Genomic DNA, 24,031 nt, shown 5'->3' on the forward strand with positions numbered 1-24,031 from the left:
GTTATCCTGTACTCAGGAAGCTGAGACTTTGAGGCCAGCTTGGGTTACACACATGGTGAGACACTTTCTCAAACAACAACAACAAAGATGTTTTATTAAATAATCAAATACTTTAAATCCTCCAAATAAGTTTGTTCAATTAGGAGTTAAGATTTTGTGCTTAACCCAATGAGAAACAATAATTTAGAAATATCATTCAAATGAAAAATAATAAAAAGATACAACCAAACCCAATAAATTCAGAACGGTATGGTATAAGGTTATAATCTCAGTTACTCAGGAGTGGGCAGTTTAAAGATTTCAAGTTCAAGGTCAGCCTGGGCTGTGAGGTGAATGTCAGACCTGGTTGGGCAACTTAGTAAGACTGTCTCAAAGTAAAGAAAGGATGGGTCTAGCTCATGCCTAGGATGCATCCCCAACACTAAATAAAATAAAATAACAAATAAAATAATAAAGACAAGCAGATTTTGGGTTTGTATACGGCAACTACTTTATTACTTTCAAATGCAAACTCTTTGCATTTAGTTTGCTATTTTACAACTTTACAAACTAGGTATAAAAGACCATAAATAAATGACATAAGTTATGTGTACCTAAAGTTCATGAAGGGAAGAAAAATACCTTGACAAATGGAAACAAAATAGAAAAAAATCTATGGCTAACTCAAAAGGTTGCTCAAAATTTGGAACATGTATGAACCAAGAGATGTTCAGTTAACTTCCTTTTCAGGACAAATGAACTAAATTATAATATGCCTTATACATTCTAATTATAACCACAGTCCTTGCATATTCCAACAAACTTGGGAGTAATACAAAATAAACACACTCTTCAGCATGTATCAATATCTGATGTTATTTGGACAATGCTAAAGGAGTGAAAATATTGCTTCTAGAACTTTCCTTTACTGGTCGAAATTTGTGTCTTCAGACAAGTAATTGAGGCTATAGGAGTGTATGGATTAATACACGGACCCTTCACAGATGAATACAAGAGGTCTCGGAGCACAGATCAGTTGTGTTGTGAACACAACCTTTCTTCCACTCTTTCAGACACACCAGAACAGTTAGTTCGTTATAAGATTGCCAAAATAATGGGAGCCTGCAGACACGTGTTGAAACGACTCGATTTGGTGCAGGGAGCAGCTTGAAGCTGCTTAGTAGATCTGAGTAGACTTTAGGCTTCCAGCTCAGCAGACCAGTGCTGGCTCCTGGGCTGGACACAGACCCGGAAATTCTCCTTCCACCCGACCTCTGGGAAAGATGATCCACTCGGAGATTCTACCTCATTTTTTATTTTTACACATATTTTTCAGGCATCAATGCATAGGCACATCCCTTTAAAAATATATTAAGGTCCCCCCAAAAGGGGCGAATTGACTTTGTCACTCTGGCATAGTTATGAGAATACAATGCCGTACACCCTGTCAGAATGCAATAAATATTTATTGGTGATTTTCTCTACTTATTCAACAATATATGGTTCAGAATCTTTTTTTCCCCGTTTTTCCCTGATTTTGATGTTATAGCTTATATAAATGGCCACAGTTTTGGCAACCACAGCTCAGAATAAGCAAGGCAGCCACTCAGGTTATGTAAAATGGCAGTATGCTGGCTGGAGTTTGGTATCCATATCCTGTTGATATTGAATCTTCTATCTACACCAGATTCTAGAAGCCTGATGTACTTTCGAGGGCAAAAGGAGTTAGCTGCATATGAATTACCGGAGAACTTTCTACATGTAATTGGGGAACCTGGAATTGCTAGAGGCCATGTCATCCCAACTACACTAACCTCAAGAGCCACTGGCATGTGTGTATTGTTCTGTGACACGGGGACACAAAGTATTACTCCAGACACATCATCTCAAGGCTGACACACATCGCTAAGTTCATCTCCAAAAGTATATGAATTGCATATATTTGTTCGCATTCATCAAGTTCATTTATGCAGGGAAAACAAAGGCGACTTGTACTCCATCTGGGGTCGATCCATGGATTCCATCCCCTTCTCTCTCCATTGTGGAACGGGAGAGTCAGACGAGTCCCATCAGAATCTGCGATTGTGGTGACGGGCTTGTCACCTTGGGTGGGTTTCTATCCAACAGTCATTCCATTGCGGAGGTGAAAACACATCTGTCCAAAGCTACAGAATTGCTTCTTATGGTGAGTGTGACAGCTACATTACTCTTACAGATACAGACCATGTAGCATTTCCAAGCTGTCTTCCCAAGGGGACGGCCGTGGTCTCCAAGCCGTGTATATCGTGTGACTCTTTTTTCTTTGAACTGGTGATAAACCAGAACTCTCCAGGTGTAGCATTCCACAACATTCACAGGCAGTTCGAAGCATGAGGTTACACACGCGCGGACACACACACCACACACGCACACATACACACATGCACACACACACGCGTACGCACACACGCACCTATGTACACACATCAAAAGAGATAATCAGGTCATATTTTAGTCTAGGAAAAAATATATTCATATCACTGCAATGGCACGCCCTGGGTAAAATGTCACGTCAGCAATGCATACCGTAGGCAGCTTACGGGATTGGCTTTGTTCTGCGCGGTGGCGCCCGACCTGGCGTCCATAGCAAAACCTGTAACATTTGGTCACTTGCTGCCACTCCGATGCAGCAGTGACGTACAGGAATGAATTATGGAAATACGTATAAATAAAACCACAAGGGGTTTGGAAGGGCTCTGCAGAGCTGATGCCTTGAGACAGCGCACTCCTCCAGGCAGCTGGAGAACAGATGCCGAAGCTTGGTGTTGCTGCTTTCCTGGGCGAAGGGGACTTGAATCATTTCTTCCACTTTCCAGGTACAGGTGTTTGTTTCATCAAGTGTCTTTGCCTCAAAATGGGCAGAAGAGACGCCAAAGGAAAAAAAAAAACTGTTCAGAAGAACCAAGGAGGGTGTGTTCTTTTTTTTTTTTTCGTTTCCAAGGGCTTTGTAATCAACAGGAAGGGCTGTGAGGCTGAGATAGCAGAATCTATTCCCTGTAGAGAAAAGAGACAAAAACGTCAGCCAGTGTTACCAGCCAGCAGTCAACCAACTTATATCAAACTGAAACAGAACACGCAGCATTTTGGATTCACAGAAAATGACAAGGCTCAGTGCGTGCTGAGTATCATTAATATGTACATTAATATGTACATGGACTAACAAGAACAACTCACTTGCCAATACACAAACTGTTTATAATTATCCAAACTCTAATGCTGTTATTATTTGAAACAGGGGCTCACTATGTAACCCTGGCTGGCCTTGAACTTAGATCCACCTGAGTGCTTGCATTAGAGGCATGCACAACAACATGTGTCTATTCAAACTGTTATTTTGAGAGAGAAAGAGAGAGAGAGAGAGAGAGAGAGAGAGAGAGAGAGAGAGAGAGAGAGAGAGAGCTGGACATAGCCGCACAAACTTTTAATCCCAGCATTCAGGAGGCAGAGGCAGGTGATCTCTATGAATCTAAGGCTAACCTTGGCTGTTAGGAAGTTCCAGGCCTGGCAGCCTATGTGGTGAGACCCTGTCTCATATACAGTGACAAGGTGAAAATTAAAAGAAACAGGAACTGACATGTTTTCTAACCCCTCCTTTCCGGGAAGCAATAAGCCTATCAAACATAGGGTTTGAAAGCTGACCATACACAGACTGCATCAGGTCCACATATACTCATATAAAGGACAAGGAGAACTTGACCTTGAATCTCCACCACAGCTGCATTGTGCACGGGCACAGTTCTGGTGGGAAGACTCTTCTGCTACGTCTGTCACCGTCTGTCCACTAACCCACTTCTTTACTTCTTGTGGAAATACATTGACCTGTTATGTAATTGTATTCACAATACAAAGCAGACCTTGTGGGGACCTGCTCAGGTGAAGATGATATCCAAGGTGAGAGGGGACTGTGAAAGTTGACATCTGGCTAACATCAGAGTAGGTGTTCAGGCAGTCCCTTCATTACAGGGAATTTTAGAACTGAAGGCATGTAGCTTATGAAGGGTTTTAAGAACACGATGTGCTCAATACACAAAGATGCTTCTCTTCGGAGTCAGCTAGAGGGCATGTAAATATCTCTACAGGTGTTGCCTTCCGTGTTGATCCATATTTTGTCCCAGCCTCCTATAAAGCAAAGTGAAGGGCATTTACTACGCGGGTCCTCTGCACCTGACCTGCGTTGTGGTCAGTGGGGCCACGTGCTGAACCGTTGCAGGTCACCTGGATGAGGTGGGAGAAAGCACCTCCTCCCCTGGGGAGCTCTCTCTCTCTCTCTCTCTCTGCTAGAGGCACTTCTTCCAGGGCACACCACCATGTCAGGAAAGCTGTTATTACCAAGGTATCATTATCTCTCTAATTTACAGGTGGAGGAACTGAGTTAGGAAGCAAAGCAGGGCGAGTTTCCAGTGTCACCGTTTCGGTTGGCTTTAGACTCCATAGCCGTCGGGATGCCAGACTCTGGCACGGCACCCTGGGAAACAGTACGGCTCTCTTATTGTTCTCAAGGCTCTCATGCTAAGACTTCTGGAGGCAGTAAACACTTTTACTGTTCCTAGGGTATTATTGCAGACACTTGGAACATCCCTTTTTGGCCGTTCCATTGGCCCTGTCTCTAACACAAACTACGACTCAGAAGGCGGCCTTTGAATGATGTAACCTTCCATATTATTCCATAGACAGAGATCCCTGCTAAGAAATAACAAAAAGGACTTCAACACTACAAATATTGTTCACTTGTTAGGGTACCTTAGTGAAGTTATGCTTTGAACACATTCCATGTTTAGAAAAACGTGTCAAGCCTCAAGTTGGTGACTTTTTAAAAAAAAAAAGGAAACCTTTTTATCATTCAGTACTGGCTGTAAGGTAATATTCTGTTTTCACTTCATGCAGAATGCCAAAATGTTTGTTTTCGTATTGGAATAGGACGGTGGAGATCAAGAACAATGGACGTGGACCAGTGAGATGGCTCAGTGGATAAGAGCGGCTGGTGCCAAGCCTCCTGACCTGAACGCAATCCTTCATACCCACATACAGAGAACCGACTCGTATGTGTTGTCCTCTAACCTCCAGACACAGGCCACACACATGCACGCACGCACATAATAAAAATAGCAAACCAACAAAATCAACACCGCCCCCAGATTTCCAGAGCTTTTCTCCCGACAGAACTCTATTTGTAAAACAAAGCACGTCAAAGTAAAAAAGAAAAAAAAAAGTAGAACCCCACCCACATTTGTCGACTTTTAGCAGGAAAATCAAGAAATCCCAGACTTCAGCAAAAACAATAATAAAGCAAAAATTGTTGGAGTACTTTAAAAAAAAATCATATTCCTTGGGAAGAGAAAAGCTTTTTACAACTAACGTTGTAAGGCGGGTCTTTACTAAACTGTCAGCATTTGACAGCATCAAATTCAGCATTCCTCACTCTAGTCTATAAGAAATGGCTTTCAGGAAAAAAAAATGAAAGGGGGGTGGGGGAGGGGTTATTAAACCTTGCCAAACTCTCAGTTAAAAAGTGATAAAACTGAAATAGTTAAAACTCCTAGCACAAAGTTAGGCCTTTTGCATCTATGAATGAATGATCTATCCACATAATATACTGCTTTCATGAAGAAAGCTCTAGAACGTAACATAGAGAGGCTGTGTTTCCCTCATGAACAGGTCCCTTGCCTTTTGCTGCCATTCACTGAGAGGCCAAGCACGTTTGTTAATATCTGGATATTAGATGTAGTGTTAGGAGCCTTGGTAACATCTGGTGAAAGTCACTTAAATAAGGAAGCATTTTCTGTCTTACCCAGTAACCCCCATACCACTGACTTAGCTCAAGGGGATTCACCAAAATGTCAGTGGTGAGTGAGGCTAGGAACAGCTGTGACGTCCTTATAATCATCACTAACAACAGGGCAGCCACATTGCTTTCAGTATCTTCATTTATCAAAAGAGAACTGAAATCTCTCCCAACCCAGCTCCTGACAGGCAGGCTTTTCAGTGTTTCAAATGGAATCAAGTTAGAGAGAGAGAGAAGGAGAGAGATTTTTACTAGAGAGCCAACGCTCCTTCTTTTAACTTACCTTGTAAACTTGGGAGTTGCCTCTTCAAAGCAGCGGGGGGGGGATATGAAAATTCCCCATTCAGGATTGTCACAGCCCACTATCCAGAAGGTTTGTAGCATTCCAAAAAAAGACGTTATATGGCACAGCCTCAGGCCCAAAGAGACCTCTTTTTCCAGTTAGGGGTAATAGGGCTTGGGAGTTTGCATTTAAAAAAAAAAAGAAAAGAAAAAAAATCCACTTTCCTTTTCTTTCTAGCCCCCCATGTCATAGAAATCCACCAAGTGTCCTGGGCACTGAAGAGGCAACATGGGTGCGTCACGAGGCTGTCACCTGGATTTTATTCTGCGGTATGAACCAAGCCCCGATGGTCGCCTTTGAGTCCTTCCGATGCTCCGGGGCCCCAGCGAGGAGTGATGACAAAGGCTGATGCCACAGACAAAATCCTTCAGTTGAAATTCCAAACAGAAAGGATTAAGGTGACTTCGAAAACCCAGCATCTGATGGGGGAAAAAAGGGCGTCGAACTCGGAGGCAGAGTTTTATCTATATAAGTACATGTATTTTATACACCAGCGATGGACTAGAGTACTTCTGAGAAATTACTGGCTCCAGGTTTAAATCTGATGATCTAGGCCATTCACGTAAGCCCCACGGTTTCAGCAATCTCATACACCAAGCAACGCTGCAGGTATTTTTTTTTTCCTTTAATTTCAGAGGGCGAAGACGAAGTAAAAAAAGTGCAGTTCTTCAATTAAAGTGCATGGATGAGGTAAACTAATTTCAAGAGTTCTGAGTCTATTCAGTACTGGCTCAGACAGGGACCATCCTGCCGTGTATCTGCTGCATTTGGGTTCTCATCGCCTGGACGCTGCTTAAAATCTTATTCTGGTGTGTGAGGGCGGTGATGCCAATTCTCGCCAGGTCGCTGCAGGTGGGGCAAAGACAGAGGGAAAGAAAAAGTCACAGGGGTGCCGGGACCCTCTTTCTCAAGGCTTCATGCAGACACACATTTGAATCAGCCACAATCAATACAGTACAAGGAAGGTGTACAAATGTTCCATTAAAGCAATCCAGTATAACAATGCAGGTGCAATCGAGGTCATGTAAAATTATATTCTATCAAAATGAGAGGCATTCCAGTTTTCAATCTTTTTTTTTTTTTTTGGATGAGTAGGGAATGATTATGAAACTCAAAGCGAAACAGGAAAAATACTATGAAATCTAGATTTACCCTTTGGTGTTACCTCGCTGAGTACTTACTCCTGGTTCATGTGAACCACGGCTTCTAGCGTGGTGTACCCCGCGGCTGTGAAGTTATCCTTATACCGGTCCATTTTGATGGCCTGCAGCCAGTCGCCCACTGAAACCACAGCCGAGAATTCAGGGGAGCTGGGATCCAGCAACGCTGTGTTGGGTCTGAAAGAAGAATGAGAAGATATAAATGGAAAGAGATGAGATTGCCTAGGACAGACCTGGGAAACGGAGGGCCAAACAAAGAGGTGTAAATGGGATAACTGTCATCCGAAATTAATGTGTGCTTTTTTTTCTCTTTTCTTCTTGGTATTCATTTTAGATGGACTGCGCTGGACATTGAAGCTCATAGCAGATCTCTGCCCATCCTAACTTGGTAGAGGATGCAGGAGCCCTTGTGATTCAACCCTGTGCAGTCTTTGGAAAAGAATCCACTTTCCCGCCGGACCACATACCACAGGCATTAATTAGTTCAGGAAACAGTGAAACATGAGGGAGGAAAACTGGGAGCTTGCGAGCTGCCAGGCTTTGATGGAAGCAGAAGAGTTCAGAGCCAGCATGCTCTCAGCGAGGTCTGGAGACATGCGCAGTGCATTCCCACCATCCCGGGACAGCTGGAGTTAATCCGCTCTCTAATCAAGCCATGCCTGACCAGCACGTGTGCCAAGGCCAGCAGAAAGAAAGGGCGCTTTGATTGCTCTTAGGGTTGGGGCATGTGCTCCTCAGATTCCTCTGTCAATAGTCATTCCAATAACGTCAAAGCTCTTCTTATTGACTTAGTTATTAATTTATTCATTCTCAAGTCAGGTGTTTACTATTAGATCAATAGTCAAGACTGCCTGGTTGCAGGCATTCTGCCTCTCCTCCTGATAGAGACGCACAAGGGATCTCTAATCCATGCAAGTTTTTAGGAGACTTGCAGTCATCTCCAGAATACTTAAAGACCACAGGCTAGCCCTTCAGAGGCTAACCCCTCTACTGTAATTTCCTACACAGAATCACAGCTTTCTTACACTTCTCTTTCCCCTCAAAATCGTACAAAGTCTGTGTCTGAGTTTAGCATTTTAGCCTGAAACGGTGCACCAACATTTAAGTTGGTATAATGTCCTCGATTGGTACAAGAAAAAAAATGTTATTATATATGAGTTCGAGACCAGCCTGGTCTACAAAGGGAGTTCCAGGACAGCCTCCAAAGCTACAGAGATACCCTGTCTCGAAAAAACCGAAAAAAAAAAAAAGGAACTTATTGTAAAGCCTAGACTTCTTTATACAGAATTAATCCATTCCTTGAAATTTTTTTCATTTTTACCAAAATTATTTGATTTGCATTATTTCTCTTTCACATAAGTATTTTAGCAGAAAAACCCTTTTTTCAACTCAGCTCTGCTTGTGTGCAAACGTGTGCCTTTCTGACCTTCCTTTTGCATCTGTTATTTCAGTTGTCTGATTCTTTCCTAGTAAAATGCAGGATTTGTTTACAGTCAAAATAATGAAGGCCGAAGTCTCCCAATTTTGCGTTAATAACATCACCACATTATTAACATACTAACGTTTTGTGTTTATTATTGTTTGTATTTACTTGTATTTTCGGGCTATCAAGGGCTGCTAAATGCTAAGTCCCAAACACTAAAGAATGGCCTTAAACAAGCATCTCTCCCCTCCAATCAGAAAGCAGTTGAAAACTAACCAGGTAGAGAAAATTCACCCTGGGAATTGAAGACTAGATCTCAAAAGGAGGCTTGGGAGGCATTTGAACCCAAGAATAGGGGGGGAAACCTCACATGGCAGAAACTGTCTTTCTTCAGTTAGAAAAGTTATACACGGTCCCCGCTCAAATAAGAGGTGAATTTTAGCCATGTTTAGTGTTATTTCAAGAGTTTGATGATCCCCCTTTTTGTCCAATGTGGCCAGGGGGAGGCATTTAGAAGCCCCGAGACTAGAAGTTTCCTCTCTTATCTACTCCAGGGTCCCTTTGTCCTGAATTGGGATAGCAAATATATTCCTTCCCTTCCAGGACCTTAGGACCGCTTTGAAGAGCACTTCAAAAGTCTGAAAAGCTGAAAGGCCTAGGACACACTAACATGGAAGGGATGCTCTATTTTTAAGTCAGGGTCACAAGAAAAGAGACATCTTTAAGAAACTCAGATTTGGAGCCGACTGGGTGCCTCACCTGATGCAGGCAGACCCGAGTCTTTGACTCAACAATTTAATCAACAAGCCTTTCTATCTAAAGCAGATGAGTCTGGCGTCTACTACTGAACCTGTTGACAGGAAAACGTCTTCTCTCAAGGAAACCTGCTGGTGAACAATGGCCTTGGGACCTTCATATTTTTCATAGACCTACAGGCTCTTCAGACTCAAAGTGACTGAGGAAGGCGTGATCCAGGCTGCAGAGCTTGGAAGTGGCTTGTGAATTGGCGAAGGCAGGAATTAGGATACACCCGACTGGCCTGCCACATAGGATGGAGTCCCTCATACATCACTATTAGTAAGTGTGGCAAACCTGGAGCTCTCTGGCCCGGTCCTCTTCAAGCTGTTGGGATTGCGGATGAGTTTGTCCAGCATGTTGACAATCTGCCCGAATTTAGGCCTGTCGCTCCTCTCTTTCTGCCAGCAGTCCAGCATTAACTGATGGAGGGCAATGGGGCAGTCCATTGGTGGGGGCAGCCGGTAGCCTTCCTCGATGGCTTTAATCACCTAGAGAAGACAACAGGATGATGTGGTAAGCTGCCAGAGGCTTAAGCGTGGGCACAGTTCCAAGTCCTTCGCAGAAGCCAACGCCAGGTATTGCTGGCGTCGGGGGAGAGAAAAGCCAGCTGTTCAATGGAACGTGATGCCAATCTGAAACTTGAACTAAAGACGCATTGATATTCCAAAGTGGTTAGAGCCCGGTTAGATCACAGCGTGGTGTCAGGGCTTTGGCAAGAGCCCCTCTGGCATGGCAGAGTTCTGCCTGTACTCTACTCTTCGGCACCAGCACACCTACGCACCCCAGGGAGATCCACCCGGGGCCACCGCAGGCATTCTTGAGGAAGTCCTTCCAAATTGAAATTCCCCAGGCATCACTGTGTACCCTCATTCAGTAGCTACTCTATCAACATCAGTGCCCACTTCCAGATCGCTACCCATTTTCCCTTAGGAGATCACGACACCCTTAGATGTCACCTCAGTCCCTGTCACGGCCACAGTCTGATGCTGATTTCACTCTATTCAAAGTGCTAGTAAGGCAATTCTTTTAAAAAAAAATTAGTTAATCAATTAATACTTTTTGGTTTTTTTTTTTTTTTGAGGCTGGGTCTCTGTGTAGCCCTGACTTTCTTGGGGGTCACCACGTAGACCAGACTAACTTTGAACTCTGAGATCTGCCTGCTTCTGCTTCGGTGCTGGAACTGAAGGTGTGTGCTACCATTGCCCAGCTAAAACATTCATATTTTAAGGGGGGAATTCTTATACATAAAAGAAAGTTTCAATGGTGGCTGCCCATTTTCATATTGCTCAAGGTCATCTGCAGTGGTTTGTCTACCTGCTTAATTAGATACAGGAATCACTCGACGTCGTTAGTGTGGCCCTTCAAATGCGTTAGCACAGACTGCGCGTTACTTCCTTACTTCTCTCTCTTTCATGACTCCCCCCCACCCCCGCTTTTAGGGACAGGCTCTAACAATATAGTTCAGTAGGCTACCCTCCCACTCTCCATTCTCCTGCCTCAGCCACCACGTTTGGCTCAGTCTCCTTGGCCTTCCCCTGAATCCCCCATTGTGACGTGACTCCTGCATTGGTGATTTGACAAATTCCAAGAACTACTTCGTACTGTTTCTCACTCATAAGACTTAATCGTGGGCAGCTTCAGATACAGGAAGCACTTCTTTTATTTGTTGGTTTTTCTTTGTCCCTACCCAAATGACTGCTGCCAGAAAGACAAAGTGCCACAGCCATCTCGTACCCACGTTGGATTTATCCCTCAAGGGGCTACTGACTGCTGAGAAACTGGCCCGCAGCCGGAAATAGTCAATTCGAGTAGACCTAGATTCTCGTCACAAATTTAACTGCTATCTTCTTACTTAGAACACTGCTTCAATCTAGCAGGCATCCTTTGATGGAAAAGCACCTCCCAAGCGTTTTTCTATATCTCCTTGTATCAGAATTATCTGTTTCTTCTAAGGTAGAGGACTCTGATTTGTGTGCCTTCATTATATTTAATTTTGCCAAGCATATTAGGTCAGTCTGAACCTTTTATTCTTTTTATCTTTCCAAGTACATGGTACTGACTTTGGAGTTGATGAAAGCCTTCTCCATTGATGAGAAAGAAGGCAAACAGCACTGGGCCGCTGTCTAGAGAACTCAGTGATGAATACTCTCTCGAAGGCTTGCTACCCTGACCAGCTAGGAAGACAGCTCTTAGGTTAATAAAGCAAGTTCTTCAGCACTCTACTGAGTCTTTCGGGTGGGGGAGAAAAGATACATTTTTTTTTTAAAAATTTACTAATTTTGGTGTATTTTTCCCGTTCGTTTGCCATACACCCAATGACATCACTTACATTTCCTGATGTTTCCTACTGGCCCCAAATCCAGAGAGACAAACACATACAAATGATATAGCAATATTATTTGTGAGCAAGAAATGGCCTCAAAGTCACCCAAATAAAAAGCATAGACCAGATAAATTGCTTTGCAGAAATACAGAAACTGTCAAAACAATTAAGTGTGAGAATAGGTAGGGCAGGAATATTGTTCTCATTAGTAGACCCTCATTTACCTAGGACTCTCTTGTTTATCAAGGAAGCTTAATAAAATAGCTCAATGTGTGTGAGTGCATGCATGCCATGCTCATTGAGGGTGCCTCTGTCTCTCTGAGCGACTGAAACCAAACATTGCTCAAAGAGAATACTTGAAGAAACCTAAAAGCTATAATCCCTTCCAACAATGGACTACACGGCCCTCACCACCAACCCGGTCCATCTTGCAATTGGTTATCACTCATGCTAGCTGTTGTCTCTCATCCCGTCCACTGTGGCTCTTCTCCTATGAATGGTGCAAGTCTTCTTTAAACCGGTTAGACACACTGAGGAAAACCACGCCCCCAACACCAACCAACAGACGCACTTGTATGTGAAGTCATGGCTTCCCCATTGCTCCAACCACTCTTGCGTTCTTAGAAAGCTGCGTTCTATTTGGGTGTCTCTGTCAAGGATTTCTGGTTTCCTGTTGAGTTAGGTAGACGAGGCATCTGGAGCAGGCAGCATCCCACATCAAAATCAACATTTACAAGGAAGGCTTTCCAGAATGGAATTTAAAGTGCTCAGCTAGCTCAGAGCATGACACTCCCGAAGTATCATTGTAATTGATTAACCAGGCACTATACTGTAAAGACTCTTCTGCCGGGCGGTGGTGGCGCACGCCTTTAATCCCAGCACTCTGGAGGCAGAGGCAGGCGGATCTCTGTGAGTTTGAGACCAGCCTGGTTTACAAGAGCTAGTTCCAGGACAGGCTCCAAAACCACAGAGAAACCCTGTCTCGAAAAACCAAAAAAAAAAAAAAAAAAAAAACCAAAAAAAAAAAAACCCAAAAAACAACAACAAAAAAAACTCTTCTATAATGTCCAACCACAAATATTAGAAAAATTGGGAAGATACGGGTGCGGGGGACACTTCACTTCCAATGTCCCCAATTTTTCCGGAATTAACTAAAAGATGTTCTAGGAAATCCCTGATCTGGGACTCTCTGTGTTTTGCATTTGTTTTTTCCTTGCTCACTGGAGATGTCTGTAATTAAATTCCATTAGCCTGGAATCTTATTAGTGTCATTATTGACTGTGTCTCTGAAATTGCACGCATCATAGATGCTCCCTTACCAACTAGTCCAGATGGTACATTTAAAGGGACGTGCATAACTTACAGAGGGTCATTTAGCGAAGCTTTATTTAAGAGTCCTTGAGGGCCAAGGTCTAATTACAACTCTGCCAGCTTTAAAATATTCTCTAGATTTCTCTCAACAAAACTTTTGTGTCAAATTTACCACATGTGAAATGTGTTTCCTCACACTCTTTGCTTTGTCTTTCTACAGATCCACGGATCTCTTTCTTCCCCTCCACTAAGCCATGGAAACAATTTAATTTTGGTCTTGAAATCAAGTTCTTGTTGGTTAAAATGTGGAATGAGGTCACAAGGTATATTTATTTATAATAAGAACTTTAACGATATCATTTCAAACCCAATGCTTACTTGATCATATGGTAATATAGAACTTCCTGAATCTCAGGGTAAAACTTACATCTTGATTGGACATATCCCAGTATGGTCTCTCTCCATACGACATCACTTCCCACATAACGATTCCGTAGCTCCATACGTCACTGGCTGACGTGAATTTACGATAGGCAATTGCTTCTGGTGCAGTCCACCGGATAGGAATCTTGCCACCCTGTGAAGATTCCAGCTGTGGGTTATTTCCTAACTTTCCCAGTGATGTGCCAGCCACTTTTGTTTCTGAGTGCAGTGACTCCAACAAGCGAGACAACAGCATTCCTGAGGTACTTTCGGTAATAACAGACTTGTTTGAGTAAAGTCTTCCAGGTTGAGGCAATTCTCATGTGTGTTCGTTAACCACAGGGAAGTGAACGAGTGATCTGTCTAATTATTCTCTGAGTGTTGCTTAGGGCAATATTCTAGAAAGGAAATCTCAGGTTTTACATAAATACATATGTTATTTGGAGCCTATCAAAGGATATGCGGCTTACATTTGGTTTGCCTCCTTCCTGCATTCTCTCCTTCACCCTTGTAAAGGGAGTGCTTAACACTGCATCAGAAACAATGAACAAAGGAAGCCAAGTTTGGGCATTTCTACCCACCACACTGTCTCCCTAGTCTTCTGTAGCATGACAAACATACTCAATACATAGAAAAGGAAGTAGGACCTTCAAAAAAGTCAGTATTTTTTCCATGAAGGGAAGACTATTATTTAATTAAATTACTTAAAATGAAAAAAAAAATCAAATTAACAAACCAGAAAAAAATAAGATGTTTTCCAAAAAAAAAAAAAAAAGCAAAAACTACACTAAGCACCCTCAAATGCTTCTTGATTACTTTCAAGTGTAAAAAGTATATATACTTTTAGTTGAGTTTCAAACTTCCTGAGGTTCTATCTGGAGGAAGGAACTTGGACATAGATCCACACATGGCTGCAGCAACCATTATTTAAGATTGTCTCGGCTTTATTAGGGCTTATTCATCAGATAATAAATTTGCCTGCATTGCTTTCCTGCTGTGTGGGTCACTGTGCAAACCCCATATACTGTGTTCATACACCTTATCTACAGATGGATACAAATGCTTTCCTTAAACATTTTGCTGAGGGATCCATCTATGTACATATATCTTTCTAGAAGCCTCTATAACTTTTCTTCTCTTCCAAGATTGAAGACAACAATAGCAGATCTCCTGAGCTCACCAAAGATGTTATCGGAAGCCAGAAGAGGATCTGCATGAATGTCGGAATTATTTGAGGACTGTGTGTTTATTCCTGCAGAATGGTAGCTTCTGATCGTGAGGCTAAGGTAGCACACATCCTGACCCTACCCTGAGCACGCCTCACTGGGTCCTAATCCCTGATTTTCTATTGGTACTAAACTGAAAGCCATTAAATATTGGGACATGCTCTATAAATTCTATACATCCATTCCCAAATTCATTAGAAATATTCAAGTAGAAATATTGCTAAGGCTTATCTAGAGGCAGGAAACTTCGCCCCCGCAGAACAGAAAAGAACCAAGTAGCAGAGCTCAGGCAGGAAAAGGAGTACAGAAGAAAAAAGCAGAAAAATAAAAACTTTAGCGTTACAGGGATATATATTTGGCACACGGTATATACATGCATCCATACACAATAAGTCATCCAACCTGCTGATTTTCATAATAATGTATCATTTGTGGAGTAAATTGCCTTTGATAGTGGCTTCTGATTTGGCTCAGTTTTAAAGACACTCTCTCTTTGTTCATAAACACTTTGCCCAAGAAAATTTAGGAGACAGAGAATTCATTTTGCTCGTAACTTGTGGCTCTACAATAGCTTTGTGCTAGAGTGGGCCTCAGATGGCCTCCTGTTCTAAAGGAGGTTTAAAAATGCATACAGAAATGCGGAGAGGCCTGAAGGATAAGCAAACTTGAAGAAGAAAACAAGAATTGCGAAGACTTTTAACAACATCGCAACGACAAGGAAGAGATCAGTTTCATCTATGCGGACGCCATGCCAGAGGTAGCAAACGGTCCTTACCCTGGTAGTATAGGCCGCCTCGGGATCGTCCTCCAGCACCCTGGACATGCCAAAATCAGACACCTTGCAGACCAAGTTGCTGTTTACTAGGATGTTCCTGGCAGCCAGGTCTCGATGCACATAGCTCATATCAGATAAATACTTCATTCCAGACCCAATGCCACGGAGCATGCCCACCAGCTGAATGACTGTAAATCGGCCGTCGTTCTTCTTCATAGGAAGAGAGAGAGAGAGAGGGAACAACTCCATTAGCATCAGGCCAAATCAATTATCACCAAGCATTTATTACTGCGTTCTCTTGGAGTATCTGTATCTGGCACGCAATGAAACTCGGCATTATTTCCGGGCCCTTCTGAGCAAAGTCACTAATTCACGAGCAGAGCGGGGCTGACTTCCTGTGATAGATGGAAATTGTCCAAGTTTAATGAATCTATGGCTCAAAGAGCTCCACGGTGTGAGAATAAATCAAATACCACCCTCACTGCCCATGGATTATTCAATAGCCTTAAGAATCACATCATATTCCATTTCTTCTCTTCCTGAACCCTACTGAAAAAAATCCCACCTATGCAACGGGACAGAATGTACACAGGGAATCTGTTAGCTGCAGGATCCTAATATTCCTCGGTTCATTAGAAAGTAGACACGTACCCTGAGAAACGCATCCAAGGAGCCGTTCTCCATGTACTCCGTTATGATCATGACTGGTTTACCTAGAGTTTCCAAAAGAAAAACAAAAGCCCTTGATGAGCCGTGCAGTTAATGAGATAAAAATGGGCTGTGCAAAAATTTTACTGCCAAGACACCTGTCTTGTGCAATCTAATTTAATTAAAACAAGCCAAGCTTATGCCTCAGCTGTGGGAAGCGAGGAATGAAATATTCAAAGGACAAGTAGGCTTAGACTCCATCTGGAAGGTTAACCCTTCGGATGGCTTGTTGACAGGGTCCTTAACGAAAGTGGCCTCTGGTACCCAGGGATCACATGAATGGATAATTGCCCTCTTAAACAACAGATGAAAATGATAAATGGGCAGGCATGTTGGAATGTGTGTGTGTGTGTGTGTGTGTGTGTGTGTGTGTGTGTGTGTGTGTGAGAGAGAGAGAGAGAGAGAGAGAGAGAGAGAGAGAGAGAGAGAGAGTCTTTAGAATAATTCATTGATTTTATCCCCAGAAGGGCAGCTTGTGTCACGCTGAAGTCTATGGACAGAGAACGCTTCTTTATTTAGAGAAATTAAGTTTTGTAGGGATGCAGTAACACTGACTACTCCATTATGCAAACATTCAACCTGAAACACACACCATCAAGAACTCTGCCCCCTTCTCCTGCTCCCGTCCTTGGCTCTGTCCTTTCTCATCCCTTCTTTTTGCCTCCTTTAACAACTTATCTTAACAAATAAACAAGTCCTTTTTTCAAAGTTAGTTTTGACTCTCAAGCTTTTTGGTTTTTTCTTAGAGAAAGAAGGAACATGAAGGTGACTGGGTAGGAAGGTAGAGAGGATCTGGAGGAGTTGGAGGAGGAGAACAAATATAGTCAAAATGTATTGTATAAAATTCTTATTAAAAATAAATTAATTATAAACAAATAAAATCTCCAAATAATTTCATCTGAGACAGGAGATTGAATTCAGAGTATTGGACCAAAATTGTTGGAAGGTCTATGGGGACTCAGGGGCCAACCTTTTTGTCTTATTTTACTTCTCCTGGGGACTTTAGGAAATAACCTTTCTTTACTTCTTAGTCACAGGCAATGAATCAGGACTGAAATTCCTTCTTTGTAAGGGGTGCTGTTGGCAGGGGTGTGGGGGGCGGAGTGTCAGCAAATGCAGCAACCCTGTTATTTTTTTTCCCTCTAAGAGGACATGAGGCACAATACAAGCAAAAGATCCCCTCCGATGAAAATAAAACCTGAGCTGATGAAAATATTTACTTTTATTGTTCTTGCTGGCTAAACTTAGTGCGTTAGTCAGAAAATGGGCTGGGATATCTCACTACCAAAAAAAAAAGCACTCCTTATTCTATACTGGTATACTCTCAACCAAAAGACGCAGTGTTTGGGGCGGGAGAGGGGAGCACGGGATGCTCTCACTTCCGAGGCAAAACTTTCAAAGGTTTTAATTTCAACGAAGTCCGATTTACTCTGTTGGCTTTGTATGTGTGTGCGCGTGCGTGTACACGTGCACGTGTGTTTACTGTCATGCCTAAGGCATTATTTCAGAGGCAAGCACTTTCAACTAGAGAACGGCCACATTCAGATTTCCAGCGAGGAATGGTCGCTAAGAACGCTTCTGGTTTCGCTGGAAAGGGTCCTCGGGAATGACTTTCTTAGGTCGTGTGAAGGAGGTGAGGGCTTTGCCGAGGAAATTTGCCCTCTGCAAGTCCTTGGACACAACAAAATCACCTATCAGATCCTGCTCAATCAAAAGATACTTTGTCAGCTAATGAGGAAAAGTCCGCCGTCCCGGCCAAGTGTTAACACCTAATTCCATTTCCCTAGTTCCCCGGAGTTCTCAGACAAGATCCGAGAGCGGGGTGGGGGAGAATTTATGATCCCCTCAATTTAGATAGTTTCTCTGGGAACTGGTTGGTTATGAAAGCCCATTCTGATTGGGCCCTCTCACCTAGTTCGACCCTCTCCACCACTTTCTCAAACTCCAGTATTCTCCTGTCCGTTTATTCAAAGTGTCCATTCATCAGAACCTTTAAGAGAATACCTTCCTCCACAGAAGGGCTTCTAAATTGAGCTGGGGTCTGCTCAGGGATGGAGTCAACTGCTTCCCTACAACAGGAAGGGATGTGAGAGGGGGGGGATAGCAGAAAGGGAGGGGACCCCAACAACTTCTCTGGTGGAAATTTTTAAATCATTCTAATTCAGCGACAAATGCATTATGCAAATGAACCCAGCCGTTTGTAACAGTTACAGCTGTAATAGCTGCGGGTTTTTAAAGGCGCGGTGGGACTTTAACACAAAGATCCCGTTTCTTCCCTCTTCGGCAGAGGTGCTATGAAAATCACTGTCTGCGGCAGGAAAAACACCCGAGTTGAACAGAGCCCCCTTTCTAGAGAAGGGACCTGCAGAAGTATTTAACAGCAATGTTATCTTTTAATTAAAGTAGTGAGGGGCTTGGGCAGCTTTGAAGGCCACAGGCAACAGAAAAAAATATCCTGTCTGTAAAACCAATCTTAAAAAGCAAATAGAACCATTCTATGCTAATTACAGCCTTCACCTGAGGTAGAAAATTATTCGTCCTAGGATCAAATTTCCTCTTTTGAAAAATTCTCTATGTGAGGGACGATGAGCTCCTTCAGCCATGAGAGCACCCGTGGACACTTAAAAGAGGTGTGTGTGTTTCATTCGCCACTGAGCAAACCACACTAAATATTTTATTTTCTCCCCAAATAACCTTGCAAGGCAAGTTTTATTTATCTCCATTTTTATGGACGAGGAGAGCAAAACAAAAGACTGACCAACCCACCAAAGCCCCTACCAGCAGAATTCTGATAGGAGGGTGAGCAAACGCTTCATCTTCGGGTCAGTTATTCTCAACATGTTCTCCTAAGGTCAGAGGGCAATCTTCAGGAGTCAAGCTCTCTCCTCCAGCCATGTGGGTTCCTGAGGTGGAACTAAGGCCACAGGGTTGGCAGCAAGCACATCTACAAGCTCCTGAACCATCATCTTGGTACCCATGCCAGCTTCGATTTGAGGTGCTTGCTTTCATTGTTTTTTTAAACAAAGTAACCTTCTGGTTTCTCCTTCCCAAAGACTGTATTTTGTGGCTTACTATAAACGTTTCCATTTTCCAAGGTAACCCACTCTAACCCCCTCCCCGTTTCTCACTCACTGAAGCAGCTATCCCGATCCTTGCCACTTGTTGATTTGACAAGCTTTTCGCAGGCATCTTAAATCAAAGAAGAGACACCTTGGCTTCACGGTCAGAGCCCCAGGCTTACAAGATCCATGATTTGTACAAACCGGGGCTCCTGGAGGAGAGCCACCTTAAACACACGCTGCTTCGGTGCTCTCTTCCGTGCGGGACTTTATAAGCCAGTCCTAGCCAGCCGTGCAGATGCACACAGGGTTTGCTTCACAAAACGCATCTGTTGAGCTTGAACTGAAGCGTAGTTCACAAGCTCAGTGAACGCTAATGCGCTAAACCAGGGAGGGTCCAACCAGGTGTTACTGTGAAGAGGCGCTGAATGGCCACAGCCATAAATCAGGCCGAGCAGATGAGCGAATCCCACCCCCCCAAAGAATAAAGATTCCCGAGTTTCGCTCTCTGCGTCTGGAAGTCTGGAACCCAAGCTTCCAATACAAGGTGTGTGTGGCGAGCTTTTGTTTTGCTTTATATAAAATTCATTTCCTTTACCATCTGCTTGTGCCTACCCTGCGATGATCAGTTTGGTCTAGCAAAGATCTGAAAGATGGCGCAGCGTATCCAAAACTCTGCGGCATTAATTTGCCCCAAATCTCACGCAAGCTGCCTTGGAGACGGGGCATCAGCTGCAGTCACAGAGCCATTTAGGGCTGACTGAAAGATTAATGACTGGTCCTGCACTGCACCGATTTCCTCCTATTAGTAATCAGTGGGCCTGTGCCATCTGTCATTTCCCTAGAAAGAAAATGTGTGTTTAATTTCCCTGTGACTCTCGACGTAGCTTTGTAGAGGGGGGATGACCCACATACATTTGGTGACAACGCCTTCCAGGTGGATTATGTTTGGGTGGTCAAACTGGCCCATGATGCTGGCCTCGCTCAGGAAGTCCCTCCTCTGCTTGTCAGTATACCCAGCTTTCAGGGTCTTGATAGCCACACAGATCTCCCTCTTGCCTGGCACCTTGAGGCGCCCACTGCAGACTTCTCCAAATTCACCTGTAGGAGAAGAATTCCAGATGCACCAGAAAGAAACGAAAAAACCTTCATTGTATCAGGAACTTAGCTAGTGAGCCCCAAAGATTATTTTATTTAGTAACGCCCCCCCCCCCCCCCGCCACAAACACACACACACTAGGCACTATTCTTAGAGACTTCATTTTATCATAGGAAACTCAAGCTTAAGGTAAACCTAGTGAGGCTTAAACATTCTGGGTTCAACTAATCTGACTATAGATCTTATGTGTTCATTTAGTTTATCCCCATGCTCATTTTCATGAAAATAAGTACAAATTTGTACCAGAGTTCCTTACAGACCATCACATTCATATTCTGAATGAGGAAATCTCAGTGCATAATATTTACATATATAGACGGACGCGCAATACACTCACTCGTACATGCGAATGTAATTGCGTAATTTACATAACTATTTAACATTCACAAAGGAAGCTGACTTATTGGCTAGACACTCAGACACTTACCAACCCCTATGACTTTTTCGATTTTAATGCAAGAGGCATCGATTTCTTTGGCAAATTCTCGAACTGCCTGGTTGGGGTCTTCATATGTAAAGGGGTCCACATAAGTTCTAACACCTACAGAATGAACAAGGGATAAGGTGACTGGGCGGATTCCAGGAAACACGAATAAACATAAATGGGCGAGGTCTATTTAAAAACAAAAACAAAACAACCAACCCTTCACATTGGAACAGTTGGGTTAGCTATATGGCCGTTGACATATGAAAATGTTTAAATTCTTGCTCTGGTTTCCATTAGTGGGCAAACAAAGAATTTGCTAGCTGCTTAAGACACTGAATGCAGTTCTACTGACTTCCTGGAATGGACTCACACTTCAAGGCAACTCATCCCTGGAGGAAAAGCGAATCTCTCATCAGGAAATTCAGGATGAGTTGGCTGAACACTTTCTCGCAGCCAATGGCTCCTAGCTCCAATCGTCCTAACACTAAAGTCTTACCCCTCATTTCAAGCACTGTCTTTTATTGAAGACAATAGGTGCTCTCCCATTCCACAGGCCCTGTCTATAGGGTGACACTTCTCCCCCATATCTAGACCAAATAAAATACATGACCAAAACTAAACAGGCTAATATGAAGCCTAGATTAGTGTACACAGAAGGAATACTGGCCTCTGGCTGACTTGAGAGCAAGGACTCTAAATGCACCTCCACTTGCATTCTGTTTGGGAGAGGAGGTTCAGCTGGAGGTAATGCTATCTTCTAGCCGAATGTCTGACTTCTCTGAATATAAGCACCCATGTGCCGTGCTGGCAAACAAGTTGAGATGTGAGCTCGGAGGCAGCTGGTGACATGCATTACCCACAGTTTTCTACCTGCCTCTGCACTGGGGACTTTGTGTGATGCCAGCCGACCAAATCTCCATGACTTTCCTAACTTGTCCATCTTTCTCCTTTTCTCTTCCTTGGTCCTTACGAATAACTGAATAGGTTGGAGTTCTTTTCACATAGCACTATCTTGTCATCTCAAAAAATAATGCTGGGTCATTGGGCTTCTTTTAAGTGTTTTCAACTACTTAAATCAATTTCTTATTTATTTATTTATTATGTATATAATATTCTGTATGTGTGTATGCCTGCAGGCCAGAAGCGGGCACCAGACCTCATTACAGATGGTTGTGAGCCACCATGTGGTTGCTGGGAATCAAACTCAGGACCTTTGGAAGAGCAGGTAATGCTCTTAACCTCTGAGCCATCTCTCCAGCCCATTAAATCAATTTCTTTGAGCTGACTCCTTTGAACCCATCTGTAACAGCAACATCTAGAGTCCACTAACACATTTTTGATGGCTGTCATCCCAGCATCACCTACTACCATTACAGAACCTCTTATTCTTTTATCATTCCCACACCCAAATTGTTTTGCTTATGACAATAATGGCCTAGTCTGGTCACTGATGGTGGTGCACACCTTTAATCCCAGCAAGTGGATCTCTGGAAAATCAAGGCCAGCCTGGTCTACAGAGCTAGTTCCAGGACAGCCAAGGCTACAAGAGTAACCCTGTCTCGAAAAACAAGAAACAAACAAACAAACAAACAAAAAAATAAAAAAAAAACCCTATCCATTACTTCTTGCTGCCCAGCTGCAAAAATGAGCCAGCTAGACGAATGCTTTTGCAGAGCAGAGGATACAATAAGCAGACACTAACTTCCTGCCTTTAACCTCACTTGGCATAGTCTAGAATCATCAGTTACACTTTGACATCCTTGAAGAATGTTATTTGGATAAGGCATACATTATACAAATATTAATAGACACATTAACCAACATTTCTAAGTTAGAAGACACAAAGCATGCTCTAAAAAAATGATATTACTTTTGGAACCAATTCTATACCTTGATTCAAATGTTTCTCTTCGTCTGCTTCTTGTTTTGCTTTGCTGTACTTACTCCGTCTATTTAAAAATTAAAAAAAGAAAATCATTTCCAACATGAAACTTGCAACAAAAAAGCTGTAAGCAAATTCTTTCTGACCACAACAGAAGTCGGGTGGATAGGTGATGTGGGAGTGATTTCTTTCTAATCTGTTGCTTTCATTGGTTAATTAATAAAGAAACTGCCTAGGCCCATTTGATAGGCCAACCCTTAGGTGGGTGGAGAAAACAGAACAGAATGCTGGGAGAAAGAAGCTGACTCAAGGAGTCGCCATGATTCTCCCACCCAACACAGCCGCAGGTTAAGATCTTTCCTGGTAAGCCACCTCGTGGGCTACACAGATTATTAGAAATGGCTTAGATCAATATGTAAGAGCTAGCCAATAAGAGGCTGGAGCTAATGGGCCAGGCAGTGTTTAAAAGAATACAGTTTCCGTGTAATTATTTCGGGTAAAGCTAGCCGGTGGCCGGGAGCTGGGCTGCCAGGGAAGCGGCCTGCGGCTCCTCTCAACAGATAGGCAGTGTGCACTTCACACATAGGAAAACTGAGGCTTTGGAGAGGCAAAATGAGAGAATGTTATCTCACGTTGAGTCGGAGTTACAAACTTAAGCCACCAGAATATCTGATTGGCTACTTTTTCCTATATAACCCTATTATCTGTCTATCTATCTATCTATCTATCTATCTATCTATCTATCTATCTATCTATCTATCATCTCTGTATCTGTCTGTCTGTCTGTCTGTCTGTCTGTCTGTCTGTCTATCTATGACCTCTGTGTGTGTGGAAACATGGGTGGGCAGTCAAAGGACATTGGAGAGTTGGTTCCTTCATTCCACCATCCCATCGCTTGTGGGTTTTAGGGATAGAACTCAAGCTGCCTTTTCATTCTGAGCCACCTTGCTGGCCCTGCATACATATTATTCTTAATTAAGTCTCGTCAGTGAAATGGCAGTAATGTTTAGCGTGTGATAGGTAATGAACAACACATCCTGTTGCTATAATCACGATAATATCGTAACACCTCATTATCACATTAGGTTTCAGTGGTTGGGGATTTAGCTCAGTGATAGAGCTCTTACCAAGAGCAAGGCCCTAGGTTAGGTCCGCATCTGGGGATTAGGGGGAGGGATACACTCTATAGCATACTAATATACCCAAGATACAAA

The 24,031-nt window shown here is 43.0% G+C and overlaps 1 protein-coding gene across 3 annotated transcripts in view; it reads right to left on the reverse strand.

Annotated features, from left to right (window-relative positions):
• Positions 1-472: 472 nt before the first annotated feature.
• Positions 473-24,031, reverse strand: part of Epha4 (EPH receptor A4) — a 145,449-nt gene continuing 121,890 nt past the window's right edge. The window contains exons 9-18 of one of the 3 annotated variants that reach the window (XM_075952174.1): positions 22,826-22,884; positions 20,936-21,049; positions 20,265-20,450; positions 16,234-16,295; positions 15,583-15,789; positions 13,586-13,735; positions 9,819-10,012; positions 7,325-7,480; positions 6,084-6,989; positions 473-3,012 (exon numbers count right to left, since the gene is read on the reverse strand). In XM_075952174.1, the coding sequence (XP_075808289.1) occupies positions 6,875-6,989; positions 7,325-7,480; positions 9,819-10,012; positions 13,586-13,735; positions 15,583-15,789; positions 16,234-16,295; positions 20,265-20,450; positions 20,936-21,049; positions 22,826-22,884 (1,243 nt within the window). In that variant the 3' untranslated portion in view covers positions 473-3,012; positions 6,084-6,874. Of the gene's footprint in view, positions 3,013-6,083; positions 6,990-7,295; positions 7,481-9,818; positions 10,013-13,585; positions 13,736-15,582; positions 15,793-16,233; positions 16,296-20,264; positions 20,451-20,935; positions 21,050-22,825; positions 22,885-24,031 lie in introns of all 3 variants that reach the window. The other 2 variants (XM_075952175.1, XM_075952173.1) reach the window with 2 other exon arrangements.

The sequence above is a fragment of the Microtus pennsylvanicus genome, chromosome 17, assembly GCF_037038515.1.
Source record: "Microtus pennsylvanicus isolate mMicPen1 chromosome 17, mMicPen1.hap1, whole genome shotgun sequence".
NCBI classification, from domain to species: Eukaryota; Metazoa; Chordata; class Mammalia; order Rodentia; family Cricetidae; genus Microtus; species Microtus pennsylvanicus.